Source organism: Cucurbita maxima, unplaced genomic scaffold, assembly GCF_002738345.1.
Source record: "Cucurbita maxima cultivar Rimu unplaced genomic scaffold, Cmax_1.0 Cma_Scf00003, whole genome shotgun sequence".
In the NCBI taxonomy this organism is placed as follows: Eukaryota; Viridiplantae; Streptophyta; class Magnoliopsida; order Cucurbitales; family Cucurbitaceae; genus Cucurbita; species Cucurbita maxima.
The window spans coordinates 2,037,409-2,062,792 of NW_019272019.1; the positions used below are offsets into that span (position 1 = coordinate 2,037,409).

General features: G+C 38.3%; 5 protein-coding genes across 11 annotated transcripts; 2 read left to right on the plus strand and 3 right to left on the minus strand.

Moving 5' to 3' along the window:
- The first annotated feature begins 1,596 nt into the window (after positions 1-1,596).
- LOC111476718 (zinc transporter 11) lies at positions 1,597-4,214 on the plus strand. The gene is made up of 3 exons (XM_023120506.1): positions 1,597-2,047; positions 3,429-3,457; positions 3,528-4,214. The coding sequence occupies exons 1-3, from the start codon at positions 1,597-1,599 to the stop codon at positions 4,059-4,061; spliced, it is 1,014 nt and encodes a 337-aa protein (XP_022976274.1). The 3' UTR covers positions 4,062-4,214.
- Positions 4,215-5,137: 923 nt separating this feature from the next.
- Positions 5,138-9,693, minus strand: LOC111476747. Its single transcript, XM_023120541.1, has 6 exons — positions 9,387-9,693; positions 7,109-7,451; positions 6,092-6,176; positions 5,870-5,956; positions 5,527-5,766; positions 5,138-5,400 (listed from the first exon to the last, which is right to left on the minus strand). The coding sequence occupies exons 1-6, from the start codon at positions 9,524-9,526 to the stop codon at positions 5,324-5,326; spliced, it is 972 nt and encodes a 323-aa protein (XP_022976309.1). The 5' UTR covers positions 9,527-9,693; the 3' UTR covers positions 5,138-5,323.
- Positions 9,694-10,386: 693 nt separating this feature from the next.
- LOC111476695 lies at positions 10,387-15,221 on the plus strand. 7 transcript variants are annotated; one of them, XR_002717153.1, is made up of 7 exons: positions 10,387-10,587; positions 10,675-10,833; positions 11,243-11,441; positions 11,849-12,529; positions 12,807-13,018; positions 14,039-14,333; positions 14,443-14,947. XR_002717153.1 is itself a non-coding variant. In XM_023120471.1 (7 exons), exons 1-6 carry the CDS (start codon positions 10,391-10,393, stop codon positions 12,996-12,998), a joined length of 1,347 nt encoding a protein of 448 aa, XP_022976239.1. In that variant the 5' UTR covers positions 10,387-10,390; the 3' UTR covers positions 12,999-13,018; positions 14,443-14,947. The 7 variants fall into 7 exon arrangements, 6 of the variants coding, with proteins under 6 accessions (XP_022976239.1, XP_022976237.1, XP_022976240.1 ...); XM_023120471.1 differs by lacking the exon at positions 14,039-14,333 and having other exon boundaries at positions 11,849-12,232; positions 12,314-12,529; XM_023120469.1 differs by lacking the exons at positions 14,039-14,333; positions 14,443-14,947 and adding an exon at positions 14,993-15,221.
- Positions 14,033-16,406, minus strand: LOC111475843 (pectinesterase QRT1). Its single transcript, XM_023119954.1, has 5 exons — positions 16,063-16,406; positions 14,968-15,163; positions 14,676-14,879; positions 14,353-14,588; positions 14,033-14,180 (listed from the first exon to the last, which is right to left on the minus strand). Exons 1-5 carry the CDS (start codon positions 16,404-16,406, stop codon positions 14,033-14,035), a joined length of 1,128 nt encoding a protein of 375 aa, XP_022975722.1.
- A 2,251-nt stretch (positions 16,407-18,657) lies between these two features.
- LOC111476483 lies at positions 18,658-22,735 on the minus strand. Its single transcript, XM_023120155.1, has 6 exons — positions 21,584-22,735; positions 21,410-21,489; positions 21,198-21,320; positions 19,727-20,542; positions 19,363-19,576; positions 18,658-19,285 (listed from the first exon to the last, which is right to left on the minus strand). The coding sequence occupies exons 1-6, from the start codon at positions 21,894-21,896 to the stop codon at positions 18,825-18,827; spliced, it is 2,007 nt and encodes a 668-aa protein (XP_022975923.1). The 5' UTR covers positions 21,897-22,735; the 3' UTR covers positions 18,658-18,824.
- Positions 22,736-25,384: the final 2,649 nt, after the last annotated feature.

Sequence of the window (25,384 nt, forward strand, 5' to 3'; positions counted from 1 at the left end):
TTTTAAAAAATATTTAACCCAATGTAACTTTTATAGTTTGTGTTAGATAGCCTGAATTGATCGAGTTATTGATCGATAAAAGTATCTCAAAATTCCACTATGAGTATTCATTAAGGGAAATAAATTTTAACTTTAAAAAGTTAATAAAAACAGACTTTTCTACATGATTTAATTTAAATTTTAATTTTTTAGAGTTCAACATTTGTGACATGATTTTAGCCAACAATATAAGCATGGGTCTAGAAAAGGGTTTCTGATGCATGATCTTGAAATCAACGGTCATGAGCTTTCAACGTGTCGGTTATTTAAAATTTATTCTTCCAAATTATTTTTTTCAGTTATATAATCATATCCCACAAGTAAAAAAAAAAAAAACTTAATAAAAAGAAAATATCATAAATAAAAATATATTTAATTTGTGACGTGGCACTACAGTTGGGTTCGGACAGGCGGTAGCCGACAAGTCACGGGCTTTTTCTGGGACTAGAGAACGAACCTTGACCACGCGCTGTTAAAGGCGCGTTATGCACGCGCCTGACAAATCATAAGAAGGGAGCCAGCGTTATAGTCTTAGATAACATCGTTGCCACGTGGGCCAGCTTCTTCAGATCATTTTTTTTTTATTGTATTTTCATAATTTATTAATAATATAAATATTCACAAATACAAATGTTAAAAATAATTAAAACTAAAAACAATAATAATTTTTTGTCCAACGTTACATTTTTATTTTTGAATTTTTTAATTTTGAATTAATAGCTGTTAATTAATTTTGAAATAATTATGATATAAATATGTTTTTAATTAATTTTAACGATAAAGAAATATTAGTAAATATTAGTGAAAATTTTAAAACTCAACCCCAAATTAAAATTATTTTTTTATTATTATTATTATTATTTTTTTTTTTGTAGAAATTAGAGAGATTAATTTAACTTGTCTGACTAGACTCAAATAAAATTGATAATCATTATTTAAACGAGGAACGAGAGAGGAAGAGAGAAGGGAGAAATTTCTCTCTCTCGGTTAGCTAAATGATCATAATTATTTTAAATTAATTTTAACCTTATAGAAAAATTAGTAAAAATTAATTTAACTACTAATAATTAATAAATAAAAACTAATATAGAAGGAAAAATACAACTTAAAAATGAAAATGTAGAAATTAGAGACGTGTAAATAATTGACTTGCCTCAAATGGAGCTGTTAATCTTTATTTAAATAGAACATAAGAGTTAGCTAAATGGAGCCCGAGACAAAAACTATATTACTTGTCTCTATCTTTGTCTCACTAAATTCCCGCTCGACCAATAAAATATTATCGAATTTATTTAGATATTTTTTACATTTTTTTTAAAAAGAAATTATATTAAAAAATAAATTTATTTAAATTGAAAAATAATAATATTTTGAAATTAAATTAAAATAAATAATATATATTTTTTGTAGTACAAAGTATATTTTCCATTTCATTTCTTTGTACGAACATCCTCCAATAAAATCTGTTTTACCTCTTTGAGTTTATGTACTACACACCTTCTTCCTCTGTATTTAACACCGCACAAATGTCTTCTTCTTCCCCAAATTCCCCTCCAAATGGCCCGCCATCTCCTCCTCTCCATTTTCCTCCTCCTCCTCCTCTCCTCCGCCGTCGCCCACAGCGGCCACCACGACGATGACGATGCCGGAGATGCTGAGGCCACTCCAAACCTCCGCTCCAAGCCGCTCATTCTCGTTAAGATCGGCTGTCTTATTCTCATCTTTTTCGGCACTTTCATCCCTGGAATCTCTCCCTGTTTCTTCAAATGGAACGATGGATTCCTTGTCCTTGGTACTCAGTTTGCTGGCGGCGTCTTCTTTGGCACTGCTATGATGCATTTCCTCTCCGATGCTAATGAGACGTTTGGCGATTTGACTGATAAGGCGTATCCGTTCGCGTTTATGCTTGCTTGTGTAGGGTTTTTGATGACTATGGCGGCGGATTGTGTGATATCGTATCTCTATCGTAAACAGGACGGTGATTCTTCGATTGATGTTGAGCTTCGAGGTAATATTGATTCTAGAACTCTTCTGATTTGAATTTTAATCTGGAATTTTTGTTCTGTTCTTCTGTGAAAATTGATTGTGGTTCTTCTTTCTTGTGAACTTCAAATTCGTTTTCTCGGAAAATCGTTAGTACTGATTCTGAATCGGCTATTAAACCGATGAATTTTCCTTCCAACTTTTCTGGATTCTTTGATTTTATCGATTTTCGTGGGTTGAAATGAATGTGGAATAGAGAATCAAAGAGGATATTTACTTGCAATTTCACGCGATTCAGTAATTTCCTGAACTTGTCGGAGCCAGAATCTGAGGAAACAACCAAAAGTAAAATAAGACAAAATTAATGATAAACGAATTAACTATGAACTTAGAGGTTGGGTTGGGGATTTTGAAAATCGCTTTCTAAAAGCTGTTTTCCTTTTCCTTTATCCTTTTTCATACCAATGAATTTAGTGGTTGGGAAAGAACAAATGAATTAACTAATCCAATTTCAACACAGTTTTTTATTGTTTTCTAAAAAAAATATTAAATAATTAAAAACACTATTCTACTTTCCTTTTTTCATTTTTACATTAGATGTAAGTGGGTGGACTCATTTATTTGATTTCTGAACTTTAAAAATATATCCTTCACCTTTCAGCTTTGTCAATTTTATAAATAGTTGATCCATTCAAAATCATTTTTACAAAATTATAATGATTTCATTTGTCACAACTTTTTAGTATGATCTTTGAAATTTTGCTAGTTTGGGAGGGAAAATTAACTTTTTATTTTTATTTTTATAGTAAATATGTGAGATTTTAGTTTAGTTGGAGAGGGGAATGTCCAAGTGAAACCTTTCTCTAGTAGATATGTTCTGACTACGATATGTAACAGGTCAAAACAAAATATGTATTAGCGGTGGAATTTGGTTGTTACAAATGGTGTTACACTGAGCGGTGTGTTAGTGAGAATGCTGGCCCTAATGGGGTGTACGATGAGATACCACATAAGTTGGAGAGAGAAACGAACCAATAGGGTGTTGAAATCTCTCTCTAATAGATGCGTTTTAAAACTATGAGACTGAAGGTGGGATGTAACGGGTCAAAGCAGACAAAATCTACTGGCAGTAGAATTTGGCTATTATAAATAGTATCAGAGCCAGATACGGGACGGTGTGCCGAGAGGATGTTGGCCCTTAAGAGGGTGAATTTTGAGATCTCACATTGGTTAAAGAGGGGAACAAAGCATTCCTTATAAAGGTGTGGAAACCTCTCTCTAGTTGACATGTCTTAAAATCACGAGGCGGCTACATAACGGATGAATAATTTTACCAGCGGTAGAATTTTGTGTTTGTCTCTAATCTTTATACAACCCTCAATAATTATGGTGTTCTTTTACTGCAGGAACTGCAATTTCACCCTCAAAGCTTCAGGTAACAAAGCTAAACTCAGCTATCCTTCCTTGTTATATCCAACTTAAACTCATTTTTTTGTGTAATTCAGGTCCATAATGGCAGCAATGGCCATAACCCACATCCACACGCAGCTATCACAACAATGGGTTCATTTGGGGACAGCATTTTGCTAATCGTTGCGTTGTGCTTTCACTCCGTGTTCGAAGGCATTGCCATCGGTGTTGCAGAGACTGAAGCCGATGCCTGGAGAGCCCTATGGACGATCTCCCTCCACAAGGTTTTTGCAGCCATTGCCATGGGCATTGCTCTCCTCCGAATGATCCCAAACCGCCCCTTGTTGTCGAGCGCTGCCTACTCCTTTGCTTTTGCCATCTCGAGCCCCATTGGCATCGCTATCGGACTCATAATCGACGCCACGACAGAAGGCGCGGTTGCAGATTGGATCTTTGCCATCTCGATGGGGCTGGCTTGTGGAGTGTTCATTTATGTGTCCATAAACCATCTGCTTTCAAAGGGATACACGGCCAAGGATTCAGTTGGGGTGGTCAATCCCAATCACAAGTTTGTTGCTGTGCTTTTAGGAATTGGGATTATTGCTGTTGTAATGATTTGGGACACCTGATTCTCAATCATATATGGAGAATATATCTATTTTAGATCAGAGCTTTTGTTGTAATGTAAAGTTAAAAGCGCTTTTTGCAGCTGAGTTTTACTCGGTCGTCGTACAATTTCTAGTAAGAGACTAAAACGAGAAAGAAGCTTATTTGAACATTCTCATGATGTTTAAAAAAATGAGTAAAGTTGACAACGGTAACCCTATCAATTGTTGTGCATTGTCTAAGGAAGAAAGTCACAGGCCTTTTCTTGCAAGATGTCAGGCGACATGTTGCTAGCTTCAACTCGGTGGAATAAGAATCATTGATTCACTTGTCTATTTCTTATTCATTCAAAGCGTTCAGCTAGTGGGCACTCCTTTCTCAAACCAGAACAACTCTAAACATTAGGGAAGATGAACCGCATAAGTTCACCAAAGTGAAGCACGGTCCGAATGCTCAACTAAAATGTCAAACGAAAAGTCATAACTAATAGGAGCACCTCGGGAGAGGAGCGAACTCTACTCGTTGTTGCTCTCACCATCATAAGAGGAATAAGACAGGTGAGTTGAGAAGAAGACTCTCGCTGAGAGATAGTGTTTAGAGATGGAACAAGAAGAGTTCGAGAGATTTAGGAAGAAAATAAAATACTTAATTTGCTTAACGGTCCCTACCCAGAATCCAGATTAAGATTTGAAACCGAAATTTGGCACATAATGATCCCGACATTTCCAGAGACATGGTCATATTACCTACTTCTCGCTTCTTACTTCTTAAGAGTAAAGACATCCCCATAAATTGCTTACATCCCAAAAAAATTCTTAGAGGTCAACCGACATAGTTCATATGACTGAGCGATTGAAAAGGAAGACACACAATATTTGTATAGGTAGTCACTTCCAATTCTTTTAACCCTATCTTAGTTATCCTGTCCTTAAGATTCCTCTCATTTAAATATAGTCTCGATTCATTTATGTACTTTACCTTTACTCGGGTGTCTCAATCTTAAAATCTAAGTCAATTCCAAGCATCAGAGACTCTGAAAATCAAATAGCTATGAAACGAGTTAAATTTTGTATAAAGTCGAGATACAGGGAAAAGACGATATTAAAATCAAAGTATCTCATTAGGCCTAAAATGATAATGTAACCAAAAAGCTATTACAGAAAAATGGAGTTTATGCATTAATGGCCTGTCCGCAGGGCTGAGTAGAAGAAAATCCAGAAGAAATCAATACACATTCCCATATGAAGTTTCAAAGAATGAGTCAGAAGACTATACCCCAAGTGAGCTAAAGATCCAAGTTCAACGTTTTCTCCAGGCATATTGTCACAATAACAGGCCCTGCCAAGTCCCCCACAGCACATCCTGCACACACAATCAAAGGATTCTAATGATTCAAAAACGAGTCACAACGCACCAGTACCGACGATTCTTCATTATATATGTCAATGCCTGTTGCAACGATGGGTTTGGAAGGGTGTGGGAACTTACCGATCCACTGGCCTGTCGATGGGCGGAAGAGTGTGGCGCCTATGCCTGCTCCAATGGAAGCGAAAACTAGCGATGTGCTACATCGGAGAGTAGCGCCTGCAATCTTCTTCCTTAAAAGTATAACTTTATCAGTTTCATCACTTATATCGTCTTCTTTGGGCTTTACTTTCGCAGATATGTATCGGTAGATTTCGATACCGACTTGGACAAGCCATGAAGCTGCAACTCCTAGAGCGTGTCCTGTATTGTCAAGTCCAAGCAGGAAAACACAATGAGCATCTGAGAATGGTGATGGGTATATTCTTTTCGGGGCGGGGAGGGGGGGTTGATAATGGAATTTAACCTCTGAACGTCGTCCTGCTAACTCTAAAGAAGTAGACCGAAGTAGGCAGTCCTCGTCCAGCCTTGCGAATGGCGGATTTCGGAACATCTGTCGTGTCAATAAATAGACAAGTTGGTTCATTACATTACCAGCTACCAATTACAAATGAAAGAAAACTTATCTTTAAATCTTGTTTGCCATTTCAAACGATGTCGAAAAATTAGGAACGGTGAGGATAGTTACCTTTAAGAAGCTTCCATGCAATACGCTGCGAAAAATAGTGGACCGAAATTCTTTCCAAGACGCGTCTCGTTGTGACGACGGTAGTCTGATGATATCCAAATAAAGTGATCAATGAACTTGATTTCAAGTGTTATAAGAAACATCTATTACAGAGACAGATGAAAAAAAGAAGACATTGCAGAACAAAAGGATCCAGAATAAGCAAGGCAACACAGTAGTTCCAATAGAGATATGGCACCCGGAAGCTGGTTGCTCGAGTCCTGAACGAATTTTTTTACCATTTCCCGAACATTTAACTCGAGCGTAAGCCATGAAATACAAGACAGCATTTCAATATCGATTACGCTTATCGTTTAATCAATAGCCAGAAAGAAGATAGTATTTCAGTATATGACAAATAAGTGGGGTTAACACGATGTAATTTCGAGCGTTTGACGAGGAATGGGCTGATAAGCGAAATAATATGAAAATTCAAGATGCTATAAACAATAACTTCCGCTAAGAGATCAAGCAGTTTTCACTAATGAAGTATCACTTAGTTCATGGAACACACAGGTGACATTCTATCCTCAGAGCAATAAGACCAATACGTAACTCTACAACCGTTAAACCCCACAACGAAGGCAGGCGGTAAGCAAGCTACCGAGTTGTAAGGTCCCACATCGGTTAGGAGAGAGGAACGAAACATTCCTTAATAAGGGTGTGGAAACCTCTCCCTAGTAGACGCGTTTTAAAACATCGAGGGGAAGCCTAAAGAGTACAATATCTCGTAACGGTGGGTTTGGGTTGTTACATGAATGGTTTTAGACCTAACCATACGGAGGGAAAAACAACTCGACAAGCTTTTACTCAAGGCAGTTCAAAACACAGATCAATTAATGTTGATTCCTTAAACTTCATAATCAGATTCCTTCATTTTCAATATAGTTTTTTTTTTCCAAGAACATATTTTTATATCAGCTAAAGAACAAGTATTTGGTAGAAGAAAAAAAATGGAGAATGGGTAATTCGACAAACCTCACGGACGATTTGCTTGATGGACTTTTTAAACGGAGAAACTAGATCAACTTGCTGCTCTTCTTGAGCATCGTTGAAGAAGTCCTCATCGTCCTCGTCTTCCAACTTTGCACGGGGCTCCAAAAGAGGCAAATAAAACATCAGAAACGACCTCAACGTTGTCATACCGAGCATCCTCCATTGAAAAGCAGAGAATAATGGCTTTAACTCAATGTTGTACTCCTTTGTAGTGTATTGAAGAGACTCATGCTGAAAGATTTTCCTTGATGCACTCTGTAGATTTGAGAGGTAGTCCCCGGTCACGTCCACACCGGCATCACAATGAGCAATTGGAATCCGGTTACTGTCGTAGCACGACCATTCATGTTAAGTAACCAACCATAGGTAAATCATAGTATAAACTGACTAGAAAGATGCAATTTCATGTAAGCGAAATCCTAATGATAGTAAATCTAAGAACACTTGCAGATTTCACGTATTCAGTTTTCGAGAGTCTATCATCCATCATATGAAGCTCAAAACTCGTTCACCTGAGAATTGGATTACAATCTAATCTAGTTCCGAGAGTTAATATCGAATTTAAGTTGTTAATCATTTGTATTTTTTACCGAAACATCATAAAACTTCATTAAAACCGCCAAAATATGAACAACTTAGAGGCCGAGGTAGAGGACCCTGTTAGAAATCACGAATCTCCACAATGGTATGATATTGTCCACTTTGAGCATAAGCTCTCATGGTTTTGCTTTTGGTTTATCCAAAAGGCCTCGTACGAATGGAGATGTAATTCATTACTTATAAACCTACGATCAACTCCTTAATTAGCCGATGGGGAAACTCCTCACCCAACAATTCTCCTCTCGAACAAAGTACACCATACAGCCTCCCCTGAAGCCTATGGAGCCCTCGAGCAACCTCCCCTTGATCGAGGCTTGACTCCTTCTCTAGAGTCATCGAACAAAGTACACCATTTGTTCGACACTTGAGTCACTATTGACTACACCTCCAAGGCTTACAACTTTTTTGTTCGACATTTGAGGATTCTATTGACATGACTAAGTTAAAGGCATGGTTCTGATACCATGTTAGGAATCACGAATCTCCACAATAGTATGATATCGTCCACTTTGAGCATAAGCTCTCATGGTTTTGCTTTAGGTTTCCCCAAAAGGCCTCATGCCAATGGAGACGTATTCGTTACTTATAAACCCATAATCAACCCCTTAATTAACCGATGCAGGGACTCCTCTCCCAACCAACCCCGTCAAGGAACTACATGATAAGCTCTTTCCAATTGATAATAATCATCAAAAGGCTATAGTTACAAAAGAATTTCAAATATAAAGATAATTATCATACTTCACCACAAAGAACATGTAACGCCCCATATCCACCGCTAGCAGATATTGTCCTCTTTGGGCTTTTCCTCAAGGCTTTAAAACGTGTCTGCTAGGGAAAGGTTTCCACACCCTTATAAATAGTGGTTTGTTCTCCTCCCCAACCAATGTGGGACATCACGATCCAGCCCCCTTCGGGGCCCAACGTCCTCGCTGGCACTCGTTCCTTTATCCAATCGATGTGGGACCGCCCCTAAATCCACCCCCCTTTGGGGCGACGCTGGCACTCGTTCCTTTATCCAATCGATGTGAGACCGCCTCTAAATCCACCCTCCTTTGGGGCCCAGCGTTCTTTCTGGCACACCGCCTCGTGGCTACCCCCCTACGGGGAACAACGAGAAGGCTGACACATCGTCCGATGTCTAGCTCTGATACCATTTGTAACGCCCCAGATACACCGCTAGTAGATATTGAGCCTTGAGGGGAAGCCCGAAAGGGAAAGTCCAAAGAGGACAATATCTGCTAGCGATAGGCATGGGTCGTTACAGAACATGAAAATTTGAATAAAACAACCCATCCCTAACCATGTAAACTGAGAACTGCTAATGAAAAATCAAACAAAAACACGTTCTCAAACAGATAAACAATGATTAACAACTGATTAACAACGATTTGCACAAACAGAATCAGTTCATTTCAAATTTCAAGAAGAACAAATGAAGAACTCTATCGTTTCATCAAATTTCTCAGCCCTGACAGTATATGGTCCGCTATAATTTGCACTTCGAAACTACAAATCTCAACAGACGAATCCAATTCAAAGAAACAACCAGTAGATAAAAGTGAATTTAAAAAAAATAAAATTTAATCCGATCATCTCGATAACGAAGAAATCAAACTCAAGACAAGAACATCGAAACCATTGACGCATCAACACATACCCTAAGAAAGCTCTGAAGGCAAAAGGGGTTCCAGCAGCGGCAGCGGCGGCGGAGAACGCCCCATAAGAGTGGAAGCTTTGCGGTGCGTTGACGGCCGGATTTTTCCGTAATAGATCCATAACAATCGCAAGACCCGCCATTGTTGAACTGAGTTTAGAAATCCAGAGATGAAAAGTTGATCAAATACGAAACGGATTTGATGGTACGGCTGTTGGATAGAGATTCTTGAGCTGAGTGTGAGCAACAAGCAGAGAAACCTATGATCCAAAATTCCCCTTTTAATGAGAAAAAATCAGCTCGCCATGTTCCATTCATCTTTTGTAAATTCCCTAAAAAAAATCCATAAATTTTATATTTAAAAGTTTAATAATAAGAAAAAGTCTTTAAAAAAAAAAAAATACACTTAATAATATTTTAAAAAATATTGTTCAATTTAAAATCTTCATTATTATTTTTTAAATTTTTTTAAAAAAATATATAATTTTAAAAGTCGAAGAAATACATTTAAAAATCATTCTAGGTTAGCCTTGGGGGTGTAGACATGGTTTTGGTGAATGGTTATATACTCCTGTATTGACCCAACGTGAAACGACCTATCTTGGATGAAAGCATGCAAAAGTGGTTTGAAATGGGCATGCAACTATGGACAACACGTCATTGACAAGCAAGAACGGGACATCTGCCATGTAATCATAGACAACACGTGCTTGGACAAATATGACTGTGACATCCTCCTTATTTAATGAAAAAAGTTCGAAGAAAATTGTGGTGGTCATTATTTTATTTATTTATTTATTTTATTAAGAAAGAAGAAGGTAATGATTTTAGTAATATTTTTGGACAATAATAATTTTATTTAGTTTATTTTGAGTTGATTTTAAATAAATGGAGTGAAAATAAATATTAATAATTAATAAGTGGTATATAATAATTAATATAATTATGATATAAATTGAATTTTCCCCAAATATTTAAAAAAAAGGTTAAATATATAAAGCGCGTCTATGAACTTCACCAATCCCTCCAATAGTTTTAAAATGCGTCCCAAACCTGGCCGATCTTATCAGAATTTCTTGCCGTCGAGCCAATTCTCGATCATGGTGAAACAAATCTCTTCTTCCAAGTTTCAATGCCGATTCGAGTTCCAAATGATCCTTAATCTGCTTGAAATATGCTTTCGAATTAACAGATTCCGATTTCAGTTCTGTCCGTAATTACGGTGAATCTGATTTGTTAAGTTTCGTGCGCTTAATCGCTTGTTTAAGTTCCCGAATTTTTCATTTCTTAGTATGGATGTGAGCGACGTTAACAAAGTTTGGGAAATTAAAGCCTTGAAGAAGAAGGCTGGAGAGAAAGAAGCAAAGGAGATGCTGGAGAGAATTGCGAAACAAGTCCAACCCATTATGTGTAGGCACAAATGGCGAGTCAAGATTCTTTCGGAGTTCTGGTAAATGATATTTAGAAGTCATTGTACCTTTTCTCTTGGTAGGTTGAGGTTTCAACCATGTTGTTCATTATAATGGAAGGATAGTAATTTTTTTGTTGTTGATTTTCCTCTTGGATTCTATGTTTATCATATTTTACATTGTTCTTGGTGGATCTGACGAAATGAAAATGCTGAAGATGTTAATTTTCATTTGATTAGTTTTTGTTGCAAGGAATGATGAAAAGAGAAATTTGTTTAACCAAATCAAACTGCCCAAAATGTTCATTCTTGGTTTATCCCTGTGCTTTTTAATCTTGTGATTGGTAAGGGGAAACAATGAATTTCCTATTGTTGTTGCTCTATTCTTGATGTACTCATATATTCTGGTGTCTATTTCTTCCTGCATTATGATTTATTGATAAATTTGCAGCCCAAAAAATCCAGCACTTTTAGGGGTAAATGTGGGACGTGGAATTCATGTGAAGTTGAGGCTTCGAAGGCCAAATAGGGATGGAGATTTCTTCCCTTTCAATCAAGTGTTGGATACAATGCTACATGAGCTTTGCCACAATCTTCATGGTCCTCACAATGCCAATTTCTACAAGCTTTGGGATGAGCTTAGAAAGGTGGTTCATTTATGCTTTTTTTCTTCTTGGCGCTTATTATAACCCTATTGCATGCCAATTGATTGACATAACATTGTTTAAAGAAATTGCCTGATCAGAGACTAAAGTAGTGGCATTGTCTTTTTGATATTTTTTATTAAGTGCTGCAAGGAGGAGGAATCGTCTAATTTTGTACTTGGACTAGATTTGCTGCTTTTAGTTCTTTGCGTTTCATAAATGTTCATCATGTTTTACTGCCTGATTGCAAATTTGTTTTCCATTTACAACTCATGGGCATATGTTTCACTTAATAGAATGTTCATCAATGTAATCCCATGTTTGTATTGTTCTATTTTATTCTTGGAAATTTACATTTTGATTGGACATTTCTCTTATCATGCATCCAATTTGATGGTTTTTGTAAAATGTAGGAATGCGAGGAGTTGATGGCTAAGGGAATTAGTGGTACAGCACAGGGATTTGATATCCCGGGGAGACGCTTGGGTGGTAATAGTCATCAACCCCCTCTTTCTTCCCTCCGCAAATCTTCCCTAGCTGCTGCAGAAGGAAGAAGGCGTTTGAGATCTCTACTTCCATCTGGGCCTAAACGGCTTGGTGGTGATAGCGACATCATGGTCGCATTAAGTCCTGTACAAGCAGCTGCAATGGCTGCAGAAAGGAGGCTTCAGGATGATATTTGGTGCGCTTCATCTCAAGCAATGCCTGTGGATGAGGATTGTTGCTCTGATTTTTCATCAGAAGTTGCGCTTCGCCCCCAAGCAGGTGAATCACAACTGTTTAGCAATCCAAGTCAGGGTATGGATGCTTTCCACGATAAAAGATGTCGTGAGACGGAAAGGAGTTCTATTAAGTCATCCAATGGTCACCTGAAACCCGATTTTGTAATCCCTGGTTCCTCTGCTGACTATGATGCTGAATCAAATAAGCGTCATAAAATGACATTTAGAGTTCCATTTCCTCAATCTTGTGCAGAAACTAGCTCAATAGATCGTCCCTGTTCATCCTCTAATTTGATGCCAATTCATGATGGAACTACTCATCCTGGAGAACTTTCCATGTGGGAGTGTGGAAATTGCACCTTACTGAATCCAGTATGTGTTCTGAACTTTATTGATTCATATATTTGATTACTATATGAACCATCATCTTTGCACAATCTCTATACTTTTCCTCAATACATGCTTGGACTGCAGTGAGAATTGTAAAATTTAGCACCATAGATTAGTCCTTTAATTTAACTTCACATTGCTACATATAAAAGTGTACATATTTACCTTAAAGTATCGTGATGGGCACGTTTATTATATATCGTCCTGCCAAGCTTCCCACTGTTTTTTTTTTTCCATGCCAATGTTCATTGTCATGCAGCCACTAGCTCCAATATGTGAGCTCTGTTTCTCACCAAAGTCAAAAGCTGCTGATACCAAATACAAATTCTGGTCATGTAAGTTCTGCACCTTAGAAAACAGTGTGAAGTTGGAGAAATGCTCAGCCTGTGGTCAATGGAGATATTCTCATGGCCAGCCAGTGTCGACTCGAGGACCAAATATTGGCACGTGAGACGCTTTTGAAATATGCTTGTAAGGCTTCTAAACTACATAAGTTAACTGATTGCTAAGAAAATTAAGCTGCATTTTCTTGTCTTTTTGAAATTTGGGATGCTTCTGCCATTTTCCTCCCAAGAGACTAGCCATTTCTTCAAGCATGCTTTTTATGAAGTTTTGAATCCCTCATATTTATGTAAATTGTCTTCCTACCGTAATACAGTGAAGTTTGATGTCTTCTTCATTCCTTTGGTTCGAACTTAATATATAGTCAGAATATGGTATTGCCTTAGAAGAGTCTGAGGAATCTTATGAGTGAATCTAAGAAACTTTTGGTCATCCACTAGGAATATGAGATCCCATATTGATTGGGGAGGAGAACGAAACACCTTTTATAAGGTTGTGGAAACATCTCCCTAGTTGACGCGTTTTAAAAACCTTGAGGAAAAACCCAAATAGGCAATATCTGCTAGAGATGAGCTTGGGCCGTTACAAGGAAATTGGCCATTTTTAGAGCTTTGTAGAGAATTGTTCTATTGTGAGAAAATATTTTCTCATGAATACTATAAGCATTGTATTAAAAGAATTAGCAAGCTAGTCAAATCAAATCAAGACCCCTCTCTCTATATATATATGCTAGTCATAGTTTTATATCGATCATATACTCTCAAGGCATGCATGATTTTGATCATTGAAACATTTGAAAAAGCATTAATCCATAATATTGGTCGAAGTGTTGTTGTAAACTGATTTCTCTGCAATAAATAATCAATCCAATAATTCAATTCATGCCCTATTATTTAAGGTTGTTTACAAGAAAGTAAGCAAAAAAGGAAGTAGATAACCACTCGAAAGAATTATAAAATGTTCTAAACATAGACGCTTGTTTCTAATTACTCTTTGGCGTTGATGTAATTGTTGCTACATTTTTGTTTGTTATTCCATCATTGGAACTCAACATGATGGTTGTTCTATATATGTTTTTTTGTATTGGAGGACAAAGTCCAAGTTTTTAGTGTCAAAAGTTGATATTCTTTGTGTTATATCTCATCATAGGTTAAGCCATTGTTCTCCATTGATGAAGTTCCTATCTACATAAGGTCTCACTTCCTCGGAGGTGAAAGTCCTTGCCCATGGCACCCAACCTTTTGTGTTAGCTCCACTGCCCCTGCATCTATATTGCCCAAAAACTGCTGTCCTGTGGGTGGATAACAATTGAAAAATTCTATTAGATTAGCTTGATTCAAGAGGTGGAGGGATATTTATAATTCTTGTGAGTGTTTGGGTCAACTTACGCCCACCTCGGTTAATGTCATGGTATATGTGTGTATGTGTCGGGGGGGTCATTATTGTAAGTATATTTTCCTTACCTTTGTCTTGATGGGTCGCTCCAGTCGCTCCATCCTAACGGACTTATCATATCTTCAATGTAACAGTAAGAATATATTGTTCTTGAATAGGTCCCCCATGCTCTTCCCAGTAGTACTCTGCCACTTCCATTAATCACGCAGCGCACGAAAGAGAACCCGGTGTCATCGTCTGGCGAGCTCCGATGATGCGCTGCTATAGCTCCAAAGGTCTCTGCCGTGGAAGTTATCACACATTGCTGGTTTTCAAGAGAGAAAAACAGACAAACATCAGACGACAAGTTCAAAACTCTAAAGCGATCGACTATGTGTCTAGAACTCGTTACCTCATAGAGTGATCTAGCCGTACCAAATATGAAATCAATAGTCCCTTGAATGTGACATTGATAGAAATAGTGTGTGCCCATATCATCCAAAAGTGTATCTTGTTGTCCTAAGAACTTGACTCTATAAAACATAGCCTTCTCTCCTGAAATCCTTAGAGCCACAGCTTGTCTTCCCTTATCTCCAGGCGCTGAAACCACTGTGTTCTACAAACCAAACCACATTGAACTTACAAAACTCAATAACTTCATACTTACTCTTTTATCTTTGTTTATCTTCGTTTATGTTCCTAACCTCGAATGTGATTCCTGATGCACAGAAGTAGTCGGAGTCGATCGCAACCGTCGCTGTTCTATACGTCCCGAGCTCGAGTCCGCTGACATCTTTGTCGGAAGCTTTGCTGTTCGACGTAATTACAGTGTCTGTCATTCGTTTCCTGTTTCCTATCAATGAAATATATGGCTTGGTGATGGGTATGTATACCTTCTCTCTGCAAGTTCATATTACAATACACTTTTAGTTCATCAAATCTTGGTTTTGTAGATCAATTCAAAACAATATATATTTCTTTAAAAAAAATTAGAAATTTATTATATACATATACATATACATATATACACACACATATATACACACATATATATATACACACACATATACACACATATATACACACACACATATACACACATATATACACACACACATATATACACACATATATACACACACATATATATACATACACACACGTATATAGATACATGCACACACACACCAATTAATTTCATAAAACTTAAATTTTTTATGGGTGATATCTAATATGCTTATAATAACTTTAATTTTAGTATTTTTAAAATTTCTCGATTTTGCTAAATATAAATTTATTTTAAAGTTTAGGTTTTATTAGATATAAAAATGATTTTTTTTATATATATAGTAGGTCAATTAATTATTTAAAAAGCAAGATTTATTAAACATAAAATTGAAATTTTGGAATATATTAGATATTTTTTTAAAAAAAAATAAGAGCCTAAATCGGATTTTTACCGTAATTTTTAAGAAAAGATTTTGAATTTAAGGCCAAAATCTCAAAAATAAAATCTAATTTTGAAAATTTTCAATGATTTGATCTCGAGCAAATGATACTAAAGACGGTACTGTCTATGATCTTGAAACAAATTGATTGTGTATAATTTGCAACATTGATGAATGACGGTTCATTAATGTCCATTAATTTAGACTTCTTCTCATTCCCAACTACGAATAAGATCACGATTTTAAAAACATTCTTAGAATGACGAAACAATGACGAAACAAGAGAAGAACTGAATGAATTATATATATATATATATATATATATATATATATATGAATAAAAGAAGTTACCTGTAAATGCCAGGACGAATATAAATCTTAACTCTCTGATTGTTATTATGAGGAACCAAATCCACCGCCCCTTGCACGGTGGTGGAGTCGCCGGAGGAGCTTCTATCCACCACAATGATTCTAGTTCCAGTTCCATTCTGAACCCCGCCGCCATGCACTCCGGAGCTGAGACCCTGCCGCGACGGAACATCCACACGCAAGTCATCCCAACTGATGGCATATCTCTCACCTCCCCCAGCAGCAAAAGCAGCAGCAGCAGGAGCAGCAGCGCCACCGCCGGAGGCCTGACCGGAGAGACCGAAGAGAAGAAGAAGGAGGAGGAGGAGGAGAGGGAGGGTGGTCATGAGGGGCAAAAAGATTGGCTTTTTTTGGGAGAGGAGGAGGAGGAGGAGTTAAAAGGGCGTGGAGGGAAGGAGGAGGAGGAGTTACAGTATTATTAATGGGTAGTGGGGGGAAGGGGGAATATTAAGAGAGGCTCTTTGAATGGGCAATGGGTAATGGGTAATGGGTAATGGGTAATGGGAGAGGAGGAGAGGGGGGGTTTTGAGATTGAGTGAGGGAATGAGGGAGTGATTATGTTGTTGTTTTGTTTATGGAAGGGATTGTCTTTGCATGGGAGAGAAAAGAAAAGGCAAAGGGTTTGTGTTTTCAATTTTAACTTCCCACGAAACCCACTACTTTGTGTGTTGTGTTTTTTTATAAACCTCTCTTCTCTTTTTATATACACAAAAACCCACTTCACACACACAGAGACAGAGAGATTCAGAGAGAGAGATCATAGGGAGAGAGATTATAAAGAGAGAGAGATTCAGAGAGAGAGATCATAGGGAGAGAGATTATAAAGAGAGAGAGAGATATACAAAACCCATTTCAGAGAGAGAGAGAGAGATTATAAAGAGAGATACAAAGAGAGATTATAAAGAGAGATACAAAGAGAGATTATAAAGAGAGATACAAAGAGAGATTATAAAGAGAGATACAAAGAGAGATTATAAAGAAAGATTCAGAGAGATACATCTCAGAGAGGGGGAGAGAGAGAGAGAGGAGCAAGGGAGAGAGATTATAAAGAGAGAGAGAGAGGAGCAAGGGAGAGAGATTATAAAGAGAGAGAGAGGAGCAAGGGAGAGAGATTATAAAGAGTGAGAGAGAGAGAGATTATAGGGAGAGAGATTCAGAGAGAGAGAGATATATAAAACCCATTTCAGGGAGAGAGAGAGAGAGATATAAAACCCATTTCAGGGAGAGAGAGAGAGAGATTTTAAAGAGAGATACAAAGAGAGATTATAAGGAAAGATTCAGAGAGATACATATGAGAGAGGGAGAGAGAGAGAGGAGCAAGGGAGAGAGATTATAAAGAGGGAGGAGAGAGAAGAGAAGAGGGGGGAGAGAGAGAGAGAGAGAGATTATAAAGAGAGATACAAAGAGAGATTATAAGGAAAGATTCAGAGAGATACATATGAGAGAGGGAGAGAGAGAGAGGAGCAAGGGAGAGAGATTATAAAGAGTGAGGAGAGAGAAGAGAAGAGAAGAGGGGGAGAGAGAGAGAGAGTGAGGAGAGAGAGACGATAGAGAGTTGAGTTATGAGTTCTTATGAGTTACGAGTTCTTATGAGTTTATGAGTTTGGGGCGTTCCAAACACTAAGTGAGGTTATTAAGTATACAACTTGTTTAATTTATGAAATTATTAAAAGCCATTTGGTTGTGTTGTGAGTCTTCAGCTGTTTACTCTATTTCCATGTAACGCAATTGTTTATAAAGATTTAAACCTAAATTATACATTCCAATTCCGAATACAATCCAAAATTGATGGTTAGTGTGAGTTTATCCGTGTCCGTTATCCACTCTTCGAATAGAAATCCATTTCCTAAAAAATTATGGCTTTCGTGTTTTGGTGGGTCTCCGAGATCCTTTCAATGATCTATGTTATTATGTTAAAGAGATATTATATTATCCAACTGGTTGCGTAAAATCCACTGTAGCAATGGAACCGAGAAAAGTATATATATATATTTCAAAGGTTTTTAGAGTTATGAGTTCGGGAGTTGTTTAGTTCTTTTTTATATAGATTTTTTGAGTTGTGTGTTCAAGTTCGGTTGTTTAGTTTGAATCTAAAAAGTCAGTGTTTGAAGTACAAAGTTCTTTAACATGAAGAATCTATCAGTCATTTATAAACATAGAACCCAAACGAGTAATTCAGAAAGCATATTACCGTAGAGAGTTTGAGAGTTTAACATTCCAATTCCTTCCCGACATCTTTCAAGGAAAATCCCGAATTGAACCCAAAATTGATGGTTAGTGTGAACTTATCCATGCAGTTATCCACTCTTCAAATAGAAATCTATTTTCAAAATAAATTCTGACTTTTGTGCTTCAATGGGTCTCCGAGATCCTTTCAATGAGACCTATGTTATGCTAAAAGGATACTCGTACAATTCGATTGGTTGCTTAAAACCCGTGCTTTAATAGGTCTTCGAGATCCTTTCAGTAACCTATGTATTGTTAAAGAGATATCAACGACACCAGAGAAAGTACATAGAGTTTCGAGGTACAAAGTTGTTTAATGTGTAGTTCTTCTATTAGGTATTTTCGTTAGGGAATAAACTAGAAATACAACTTTATAATCCTCTTTTAATAGTTATTGTTACATCACTAAGATAGTAATGCTCTCAACTAAACCTACTAAATCTGCACTCAATTCTGTACATATCAAGTGAAACTGATCCATCAACTATTTACAATGCAGAGCACAGGCTTGTATTTTTCTAAGCATCTACACCTTCCATATCCATGTCCTCTCCTTCTTCTTCCTCTTGGTTCGGTTCAGACGTTTCCATGGAATCCATTTCCGATTTAACGCCATTGCTACGTTCATCATTTTCCTCCTCACTATCACAGCTGTTCAAATCATGGGTACTGTTTTTCGTGTCAGCTACATCATCATCGTCCTCACTCCGGTTGTCTTTGTCCGACGATACTTGCTTCTGCTGCTCATCATTTGCTTCATGAAGCTTTTCGAGACTAGCTAACGCGGTTTCCTCGAGTGTCTCCTCCTCCTTTATGTCGATGCAAGACATGGCTACAAGGGTAGCAGACTTGGAATGTTTATTGTCAGATATAGTTGAAAGTATAGAAGGTTTGGTGTCGATGTTAATCCAGTGGTCTCCTAACCAGTCTCTAGATATTCGAAGATTGGTTCGATGAATGTTTAAGAATAAGCTTTCACCTGTTGACAGTAATGGAGGTTTTTAGGTAACGATCGATGGACGGGAAGAATGACTTTGACGTTTTCGATAAGAGTACCTGGAAAGTAGACGAGCACATCATCGTTGCCTGAAATATCTAGGCCAGTAACGACTCCTTCCCACCAGCCGTCGCTCCACCATGCGTCGACTGCGACACCGATATCAAGAGTGAGCTCTGTTTTCTCTTGTGGGGCTGGCCTTGTGATTAGGCGACCGGGGTGCCTCATGCCGAGTTTGTCGGGTAGAGCAACTTTACAAGCAGGGACCCATTCCTGTAAGCAGAAAAACTTGTGAGTTGTCGCTTACTTCAAGTTGAAATTCCTTGCCGAAAACGAAATACAGCAGATGCACTCGAACAATATATAAGACAACGATTAAATGAACTCAGGGGCAGTAGCTAAGAGTGTTGCATTGAAACTCACCTCAAGGTTGCCATAGCCATCTTCATCTTGCAGATCCTCATATTGTACTCTAATCTGTTTCGATGATGCATACAAAACCGTACACCTGAACCAGCAGCCTCGAATGCCACTATCTTGACACAGCAATTCTATCTTCTCGTTAACCTCATACGCTGGGTTGTTATCGTCCAAAACATGTCTATGTGAAAGAAACCTCGTGCCTAGAAAGGTGTAATTATGGTTCTGGCAAGATTTATAGGTCAACATATGTTGATGACTACCCGAATTTCGAACCTTTGAATTTGCGAACTCAAAATTTCGACATCCTTTAGCATTTCTCATCCTTTTAACTTGCGGTCTAACACTATTTTCTGGGTCCAAATCTTCATCATCCTCCTCAGTCAAGCTATCGAAGATGGGCTCGGATTTTGATAATACACTGAGACTCAGACAAGAGAAGACTGGCTGATCGAAATAGCCACGCAATTTACTCAGGTCGAAGGATTTTAATCGGTTACTTTTGAACTGTCTATAGCAAAGATGAACTTTGGAAAGTGCATCATGAGGAAAGGCATTCACACATTTTTCGTAATGTTCACGATTCAAGACTGTTGCAGAACCATCGACACACTCGACACTGATGGCCTGCACATACGGTGTGATGAAAACTTCTCTCGGGTGAGAGTTTCGCAACGTGATCACACCTTTCACCTCTTGACTATGATGAAACCACCTTACTTTCACCTTTTTATGACCCCTCTTATCTTCGTACATGTCTTCCAGATAAGCAAGATAGTGGTTGTCTCCCTTAGCCATGACATAAACAAAAGATTGTACCTGAATAGCATTGATGAGGGGGAAGGGAAGAATTTAGTGATTGGATAATGATGGTAATAGCAGCATGCACGGTCTCAAATAATCCAAATACCAACACAGCCCAAGCCCTCCGCTAGTAGATATTGTCCACTTTAGCCTATTACATATTGTCGTTAGCCTCACAGTTTTAAAACGCGTCTGCTAGGGAAAAGGTATCCACACCCTGATAAGGAATGCTTCATTCCCCTCTCCAACCAATGTGAGATCTCACAATCCACCCCCTTTGAGGGCTCAGCGTCCTCGCTGGCACACCGCCCAGTGACTGGCTCTAATACCATTTGTAATAACCCAAGCCAATCGCTAGTAGATATTGTCCGCTTTGACCCGTTACGTATCTCCGTCAACCTCACGGTTTTAAAACGCGTCTACTAGGGAGAGGTTTCCACACCCTTACAAGGAATGCTTCGTTCCCCTCTCTAACCAATGTGGGATCTCACACTAACAATCCATTCAACCACAATTTACGGGTATCATGGAAAGAAATGCACAGAGAAAGAAATCATTCAATATTGATATACCGTTGCTCACATAAATGGGATAATATACGAGGATATGGAGATTTAAATCACATTAATCGACCATGTCGACATTATATCCTTTGGAGAGTAGGTCTCACCATGATTGAAGTCCCGTTCCTGCAAAACGATGGGTAATGCTTGAGTCGTTTACCGCAAGTCCATGCAGCACCGGACCATACAATATCTGATGCAAGTCCCTTGGAATTCCTCGATGGGCGAACCTACGTCGAGATCAAACTGAGGAATGAATGCCCAAAAATGTTTGAATATAAACAATGGAAGAAAAGGAAGTTGGCTTATCATCTGGTACCTTGGATTGTGGAACAACTACTCCACTATGTGAAAATTGAAGCGATCCCAGGGTTTGTATTGCATCAAATTTACAAGGCTCTGCATAAAAAACTTTGTCAAGATGCCAATAACAACATTTAAAGAGAAACTTCGAAGCCTAAAATGGTTTTAAAGCAGACAAAATCCTACAAACCAGAATGATCCCGAGGCGAATGCTGCTTTGATAGCATAGAAGTAAGCCAATCCACGACCTCTCTCCTCGATCTCCATTTGAAACCGGTATGAACAGAACTTTCCTTCCCATGAGCTTGCAAAAACTCATCAGCAACAACATAAAACATGTGTCTAACGCTCCTCTCAGTCCCCACAACTGCAAGAATCGACTCTCCACCCGAATCCTTCAAAAAATAATGAACGACACGGTTTCCTCGTTCTTGTGAAACAAATTGCTCCTTCCACTCCACAAAGCAGTTACCATGTCCCATCATTTTGGCCAAAAGTTTCATAAAACAATCAACAAGAACTTAAATTGAAATCAAATGCTAACGACATCGGCACGAGTCCATGAAATTGGCCAATGGATGCAGAATCGTTCATCCCAATAACTACTGTATGATATCAACCTGTTCTTGAATGTTGCCCACCAGTCCATCAAGATTACCCGCAATTTCTCAGCCCAAACGGGTAGATCTCAGGAAAAATAGGGCATATGATCCAAGAGAGAATAACCTAAAGAATCCTAGCACTTAGATGTATCATAGCAAGATCAGAAGCTAAACCCACAGCCAAAACAAAACCCTAAATTAGAACAATCTTCAAACATCCAATTCCAACAAGCTTTTAGAAGATCATAAACCCTAAAACCCGCACAAATTTCCTCAATTATTGAACAACAATCGCAGGAACAAAGAAGAACGTTCACCACGAATTGGGCAGAGCCCACAAACGCAAAATATTTCCTCAAACTCCCTGAAAAAGAACTGATAGCAGCTAAAAAACACTAAACGGTGGCAAATCCTTTCGACTAATTACGCAGAGAGAGGAATCCAGAGAAAACTTACGTAGGGAGCTCAAGAACCCAGGGAGAAATCTCCAATTTCGAGGCCGAAAACGGAAGATTAACAAAATGGGAAGAATCAAAAGTTTCCCCAACTGTTCAATTGAAATGAAGAGCGCTCAGAAACGCCATGGACATGGGAAGGATGAGAGATTCAGAGGAGTTGATGAGAGGGAGGTGAAGAGTAGGAGGAGGGCGGGCGGAGAAGAGGGTAGTGGCCGCGGAAAAGTAAGGATACTGAGAAAAGCTTAAGAGTGCCCAAGAGTCGGGTCCAACAACTGAGGAAGATGGTCCTTTGGATCAAATGGGCCGCCATAGTTGCTTCTACAGAGATCTCTATTCATGTATGTGATATTATATAGATTGGTACGAGCTCACACGAAGCAGATATTATCCTCTTTAGGTTTTTCTTTTCGAGTTTCTCTCTCTAACCGATGTGAGTTCTCACAATTCACTCCTTTGGGGGCCAATGTCCGACACACTGCCCCAAGAGTGCTTTGTTCCCTTTTCCAATCGATAGGGCTTTCCTTTTCGAGTTTCCTTTTTCAACCGATATGGGATCTCACAATCTGTCCTCGCTGACACAGTGCCCCAGGAGTGCTTTGTTCTCCTTTCCAATTGATAGGACTTTCTTTTTCGACACACTACCCCAGGAGTGCTTTGTTCCCTTTTCCAACTGATAGGGATTTCCTTTTCGAGTTTCCCTCTTCAACCGATGTGGGATCTTACAATCCATCCTCGATGACACACTGCTCGAGGAATGCTTTGTTCCCCTTTCCAACCGATAGGGCTTTCCTTTTCGAGTTTCTCTTTTCAACCGATGTGGGATCTTACAATCTGTCCTCGCTGACACACTGCCCCAGGAGTGCTTTGTTCCCTTTTCCAACTGAAGGGATTTCCTTTTCGAGTTTCCCTCTTCAACCGATGTGGGATCTTACAATCCATCCTCGATGACACACTGCTCCAAGAATGCTTTGTTCCCCTTTCCAACCAATAGGGCTTTCCTTTTCGAGTTTCTCTTTTCAACCGATGTGGGATCTTACAATCTGTCCTCGCTGACACACTGCCCCAGGAGTGCTTTGTTCCCTTTTCCAACTGATAGGGCTTTCCTCTTCGAGTTTCCCTTTTCAACCGAAGTGAGATCTCACAATCCACCCCATTGGGTGCAAGCGTTTTCGCTGACACACTTCCCCAAGAATGCTTTATTTTCTTTCCAACCAATATGGGATCTCATAATCTACCCTTTAGAGGCCCAGTGTCCTTGCTGACACACCGCCCGGTGTTTGGCTCTGATACCACTTGTTAACACTTTTAAAAATTAAAGAAAGAAATAAATAATGAAAAAGAAAAATTTGCCCAAACTACCCCTCACGTATGAGGTTTATTACAAGTATGTCCCTAAACTTTTAATTTGATATGTCGCTTAAAACTTTCATATTAATAAGACAATATTTTAATCCTTTATTTTGAATGTTCACCGAAATTGATGTATGACACTTCATTTTACGACATGTCATTATTTTAATCCTTTAATCCCAATCAAAATTTTGTATCGACTTTATCTGTAGCAAACAGATCAATGATTCAACTTGGTTTTCCATTGTCATATGACCCACTGACTAACTCGGACTACCCAAACTATAAAGGTTGGGTTGGGTTAGATTTTTTAAAGACAAAATTTGGTTCAATTTGCGATTTGTCATTGTTTTGGTCGGGCCTGAAAAATAAAGTTACAACTCAACCTTACCTTACAAGATTAAAAATATTTAACGTTTATAATTGATATTAGTGATGTGGTGTGACTGGTAAATGTTTAATATTTGAATTTATAAGATTTTATCAGTAAGATCTTTTTTTTTTTTAAAATAATAATAATAAAAAAGCAATCAACTCAACTTGGGTAGATTGGATTGTGGATTTTATTCTGATGGTTCCATACAATGTGAAATTTCGGGTTAGGCTCAGGTAATCAAGCCAACCGTGAAATTTTGGGTTAGGCTCAGGTAACCAAACCAACCAAATTAGGCTCAGGTAACCAAACCAACCAACGTGAAATTTCGGGTTAGGCTCAGATAACCAAACCAACCAACGTGAAATTTCGGGTTAGGCTCAGGTAACCAAACCAACCAACGTGAAATTTCGGATTAGGCTCAGGTAACCAAACCAACCAATGTGAAATTTCGGGTTAGGCTTAGGTAACCAAACCAACCAATGTGAAATTTCGAATTAGGCTCAGGTAACCAAGCCAACCAACGTAAAATTTCGGGTTAGGCTCAGGTAACCAAACCAACCAACGTGAAATTTCGGATTAGGCTCAGGTAACCAAACCAACCAATGTGAAATTTCGGGTTAGGCTTAGGTAACCAAACCAACCAATGTGAAATTTCGGGTTAGGCTCAGGTAACCAAACCAACCAACGTGAAATTTCGGATTAGGCTCAGGTAACCAAACCAACCAATGTGAAATTTCGGGTTAGGCTTAGGTAACCAAACCAACCAACGTGAAATTTCGGGTTAGGCTCAGGTAACGAAACCAACCAACGTAAAATTTCGGATTAGGCTCAGGTAACCAAACCAACCCACGTGAAATTTCAAGTACGATCGATGTAAATTAAGAATGTGCAAATTTAATATGTAGTCTACTTGGAGCTTTTAGTTTTGTAACCTGCAGGTGTCATTATCAATAATTTCGTACCACTAACTCCAAATCCTCAAAAATGCCGTTTCTATTTTGCCACGTCAGCCTTTTTCAGTTTCGTTTCGCGCCAACCGCATTTTTCCTAACTGTGAACCGTCAGCCTCCAAACGACGTCGTTTTTATTTTCCACACAATATTCAAAAAAAAAAAAAAAAAGAAAATTCCAGCCAGAGATATTCTTGTCTCTCTGTTTAGGGTTTTTCGGTATATTCTCTCTCTCTCTCTCTCTCTCTTATCCTT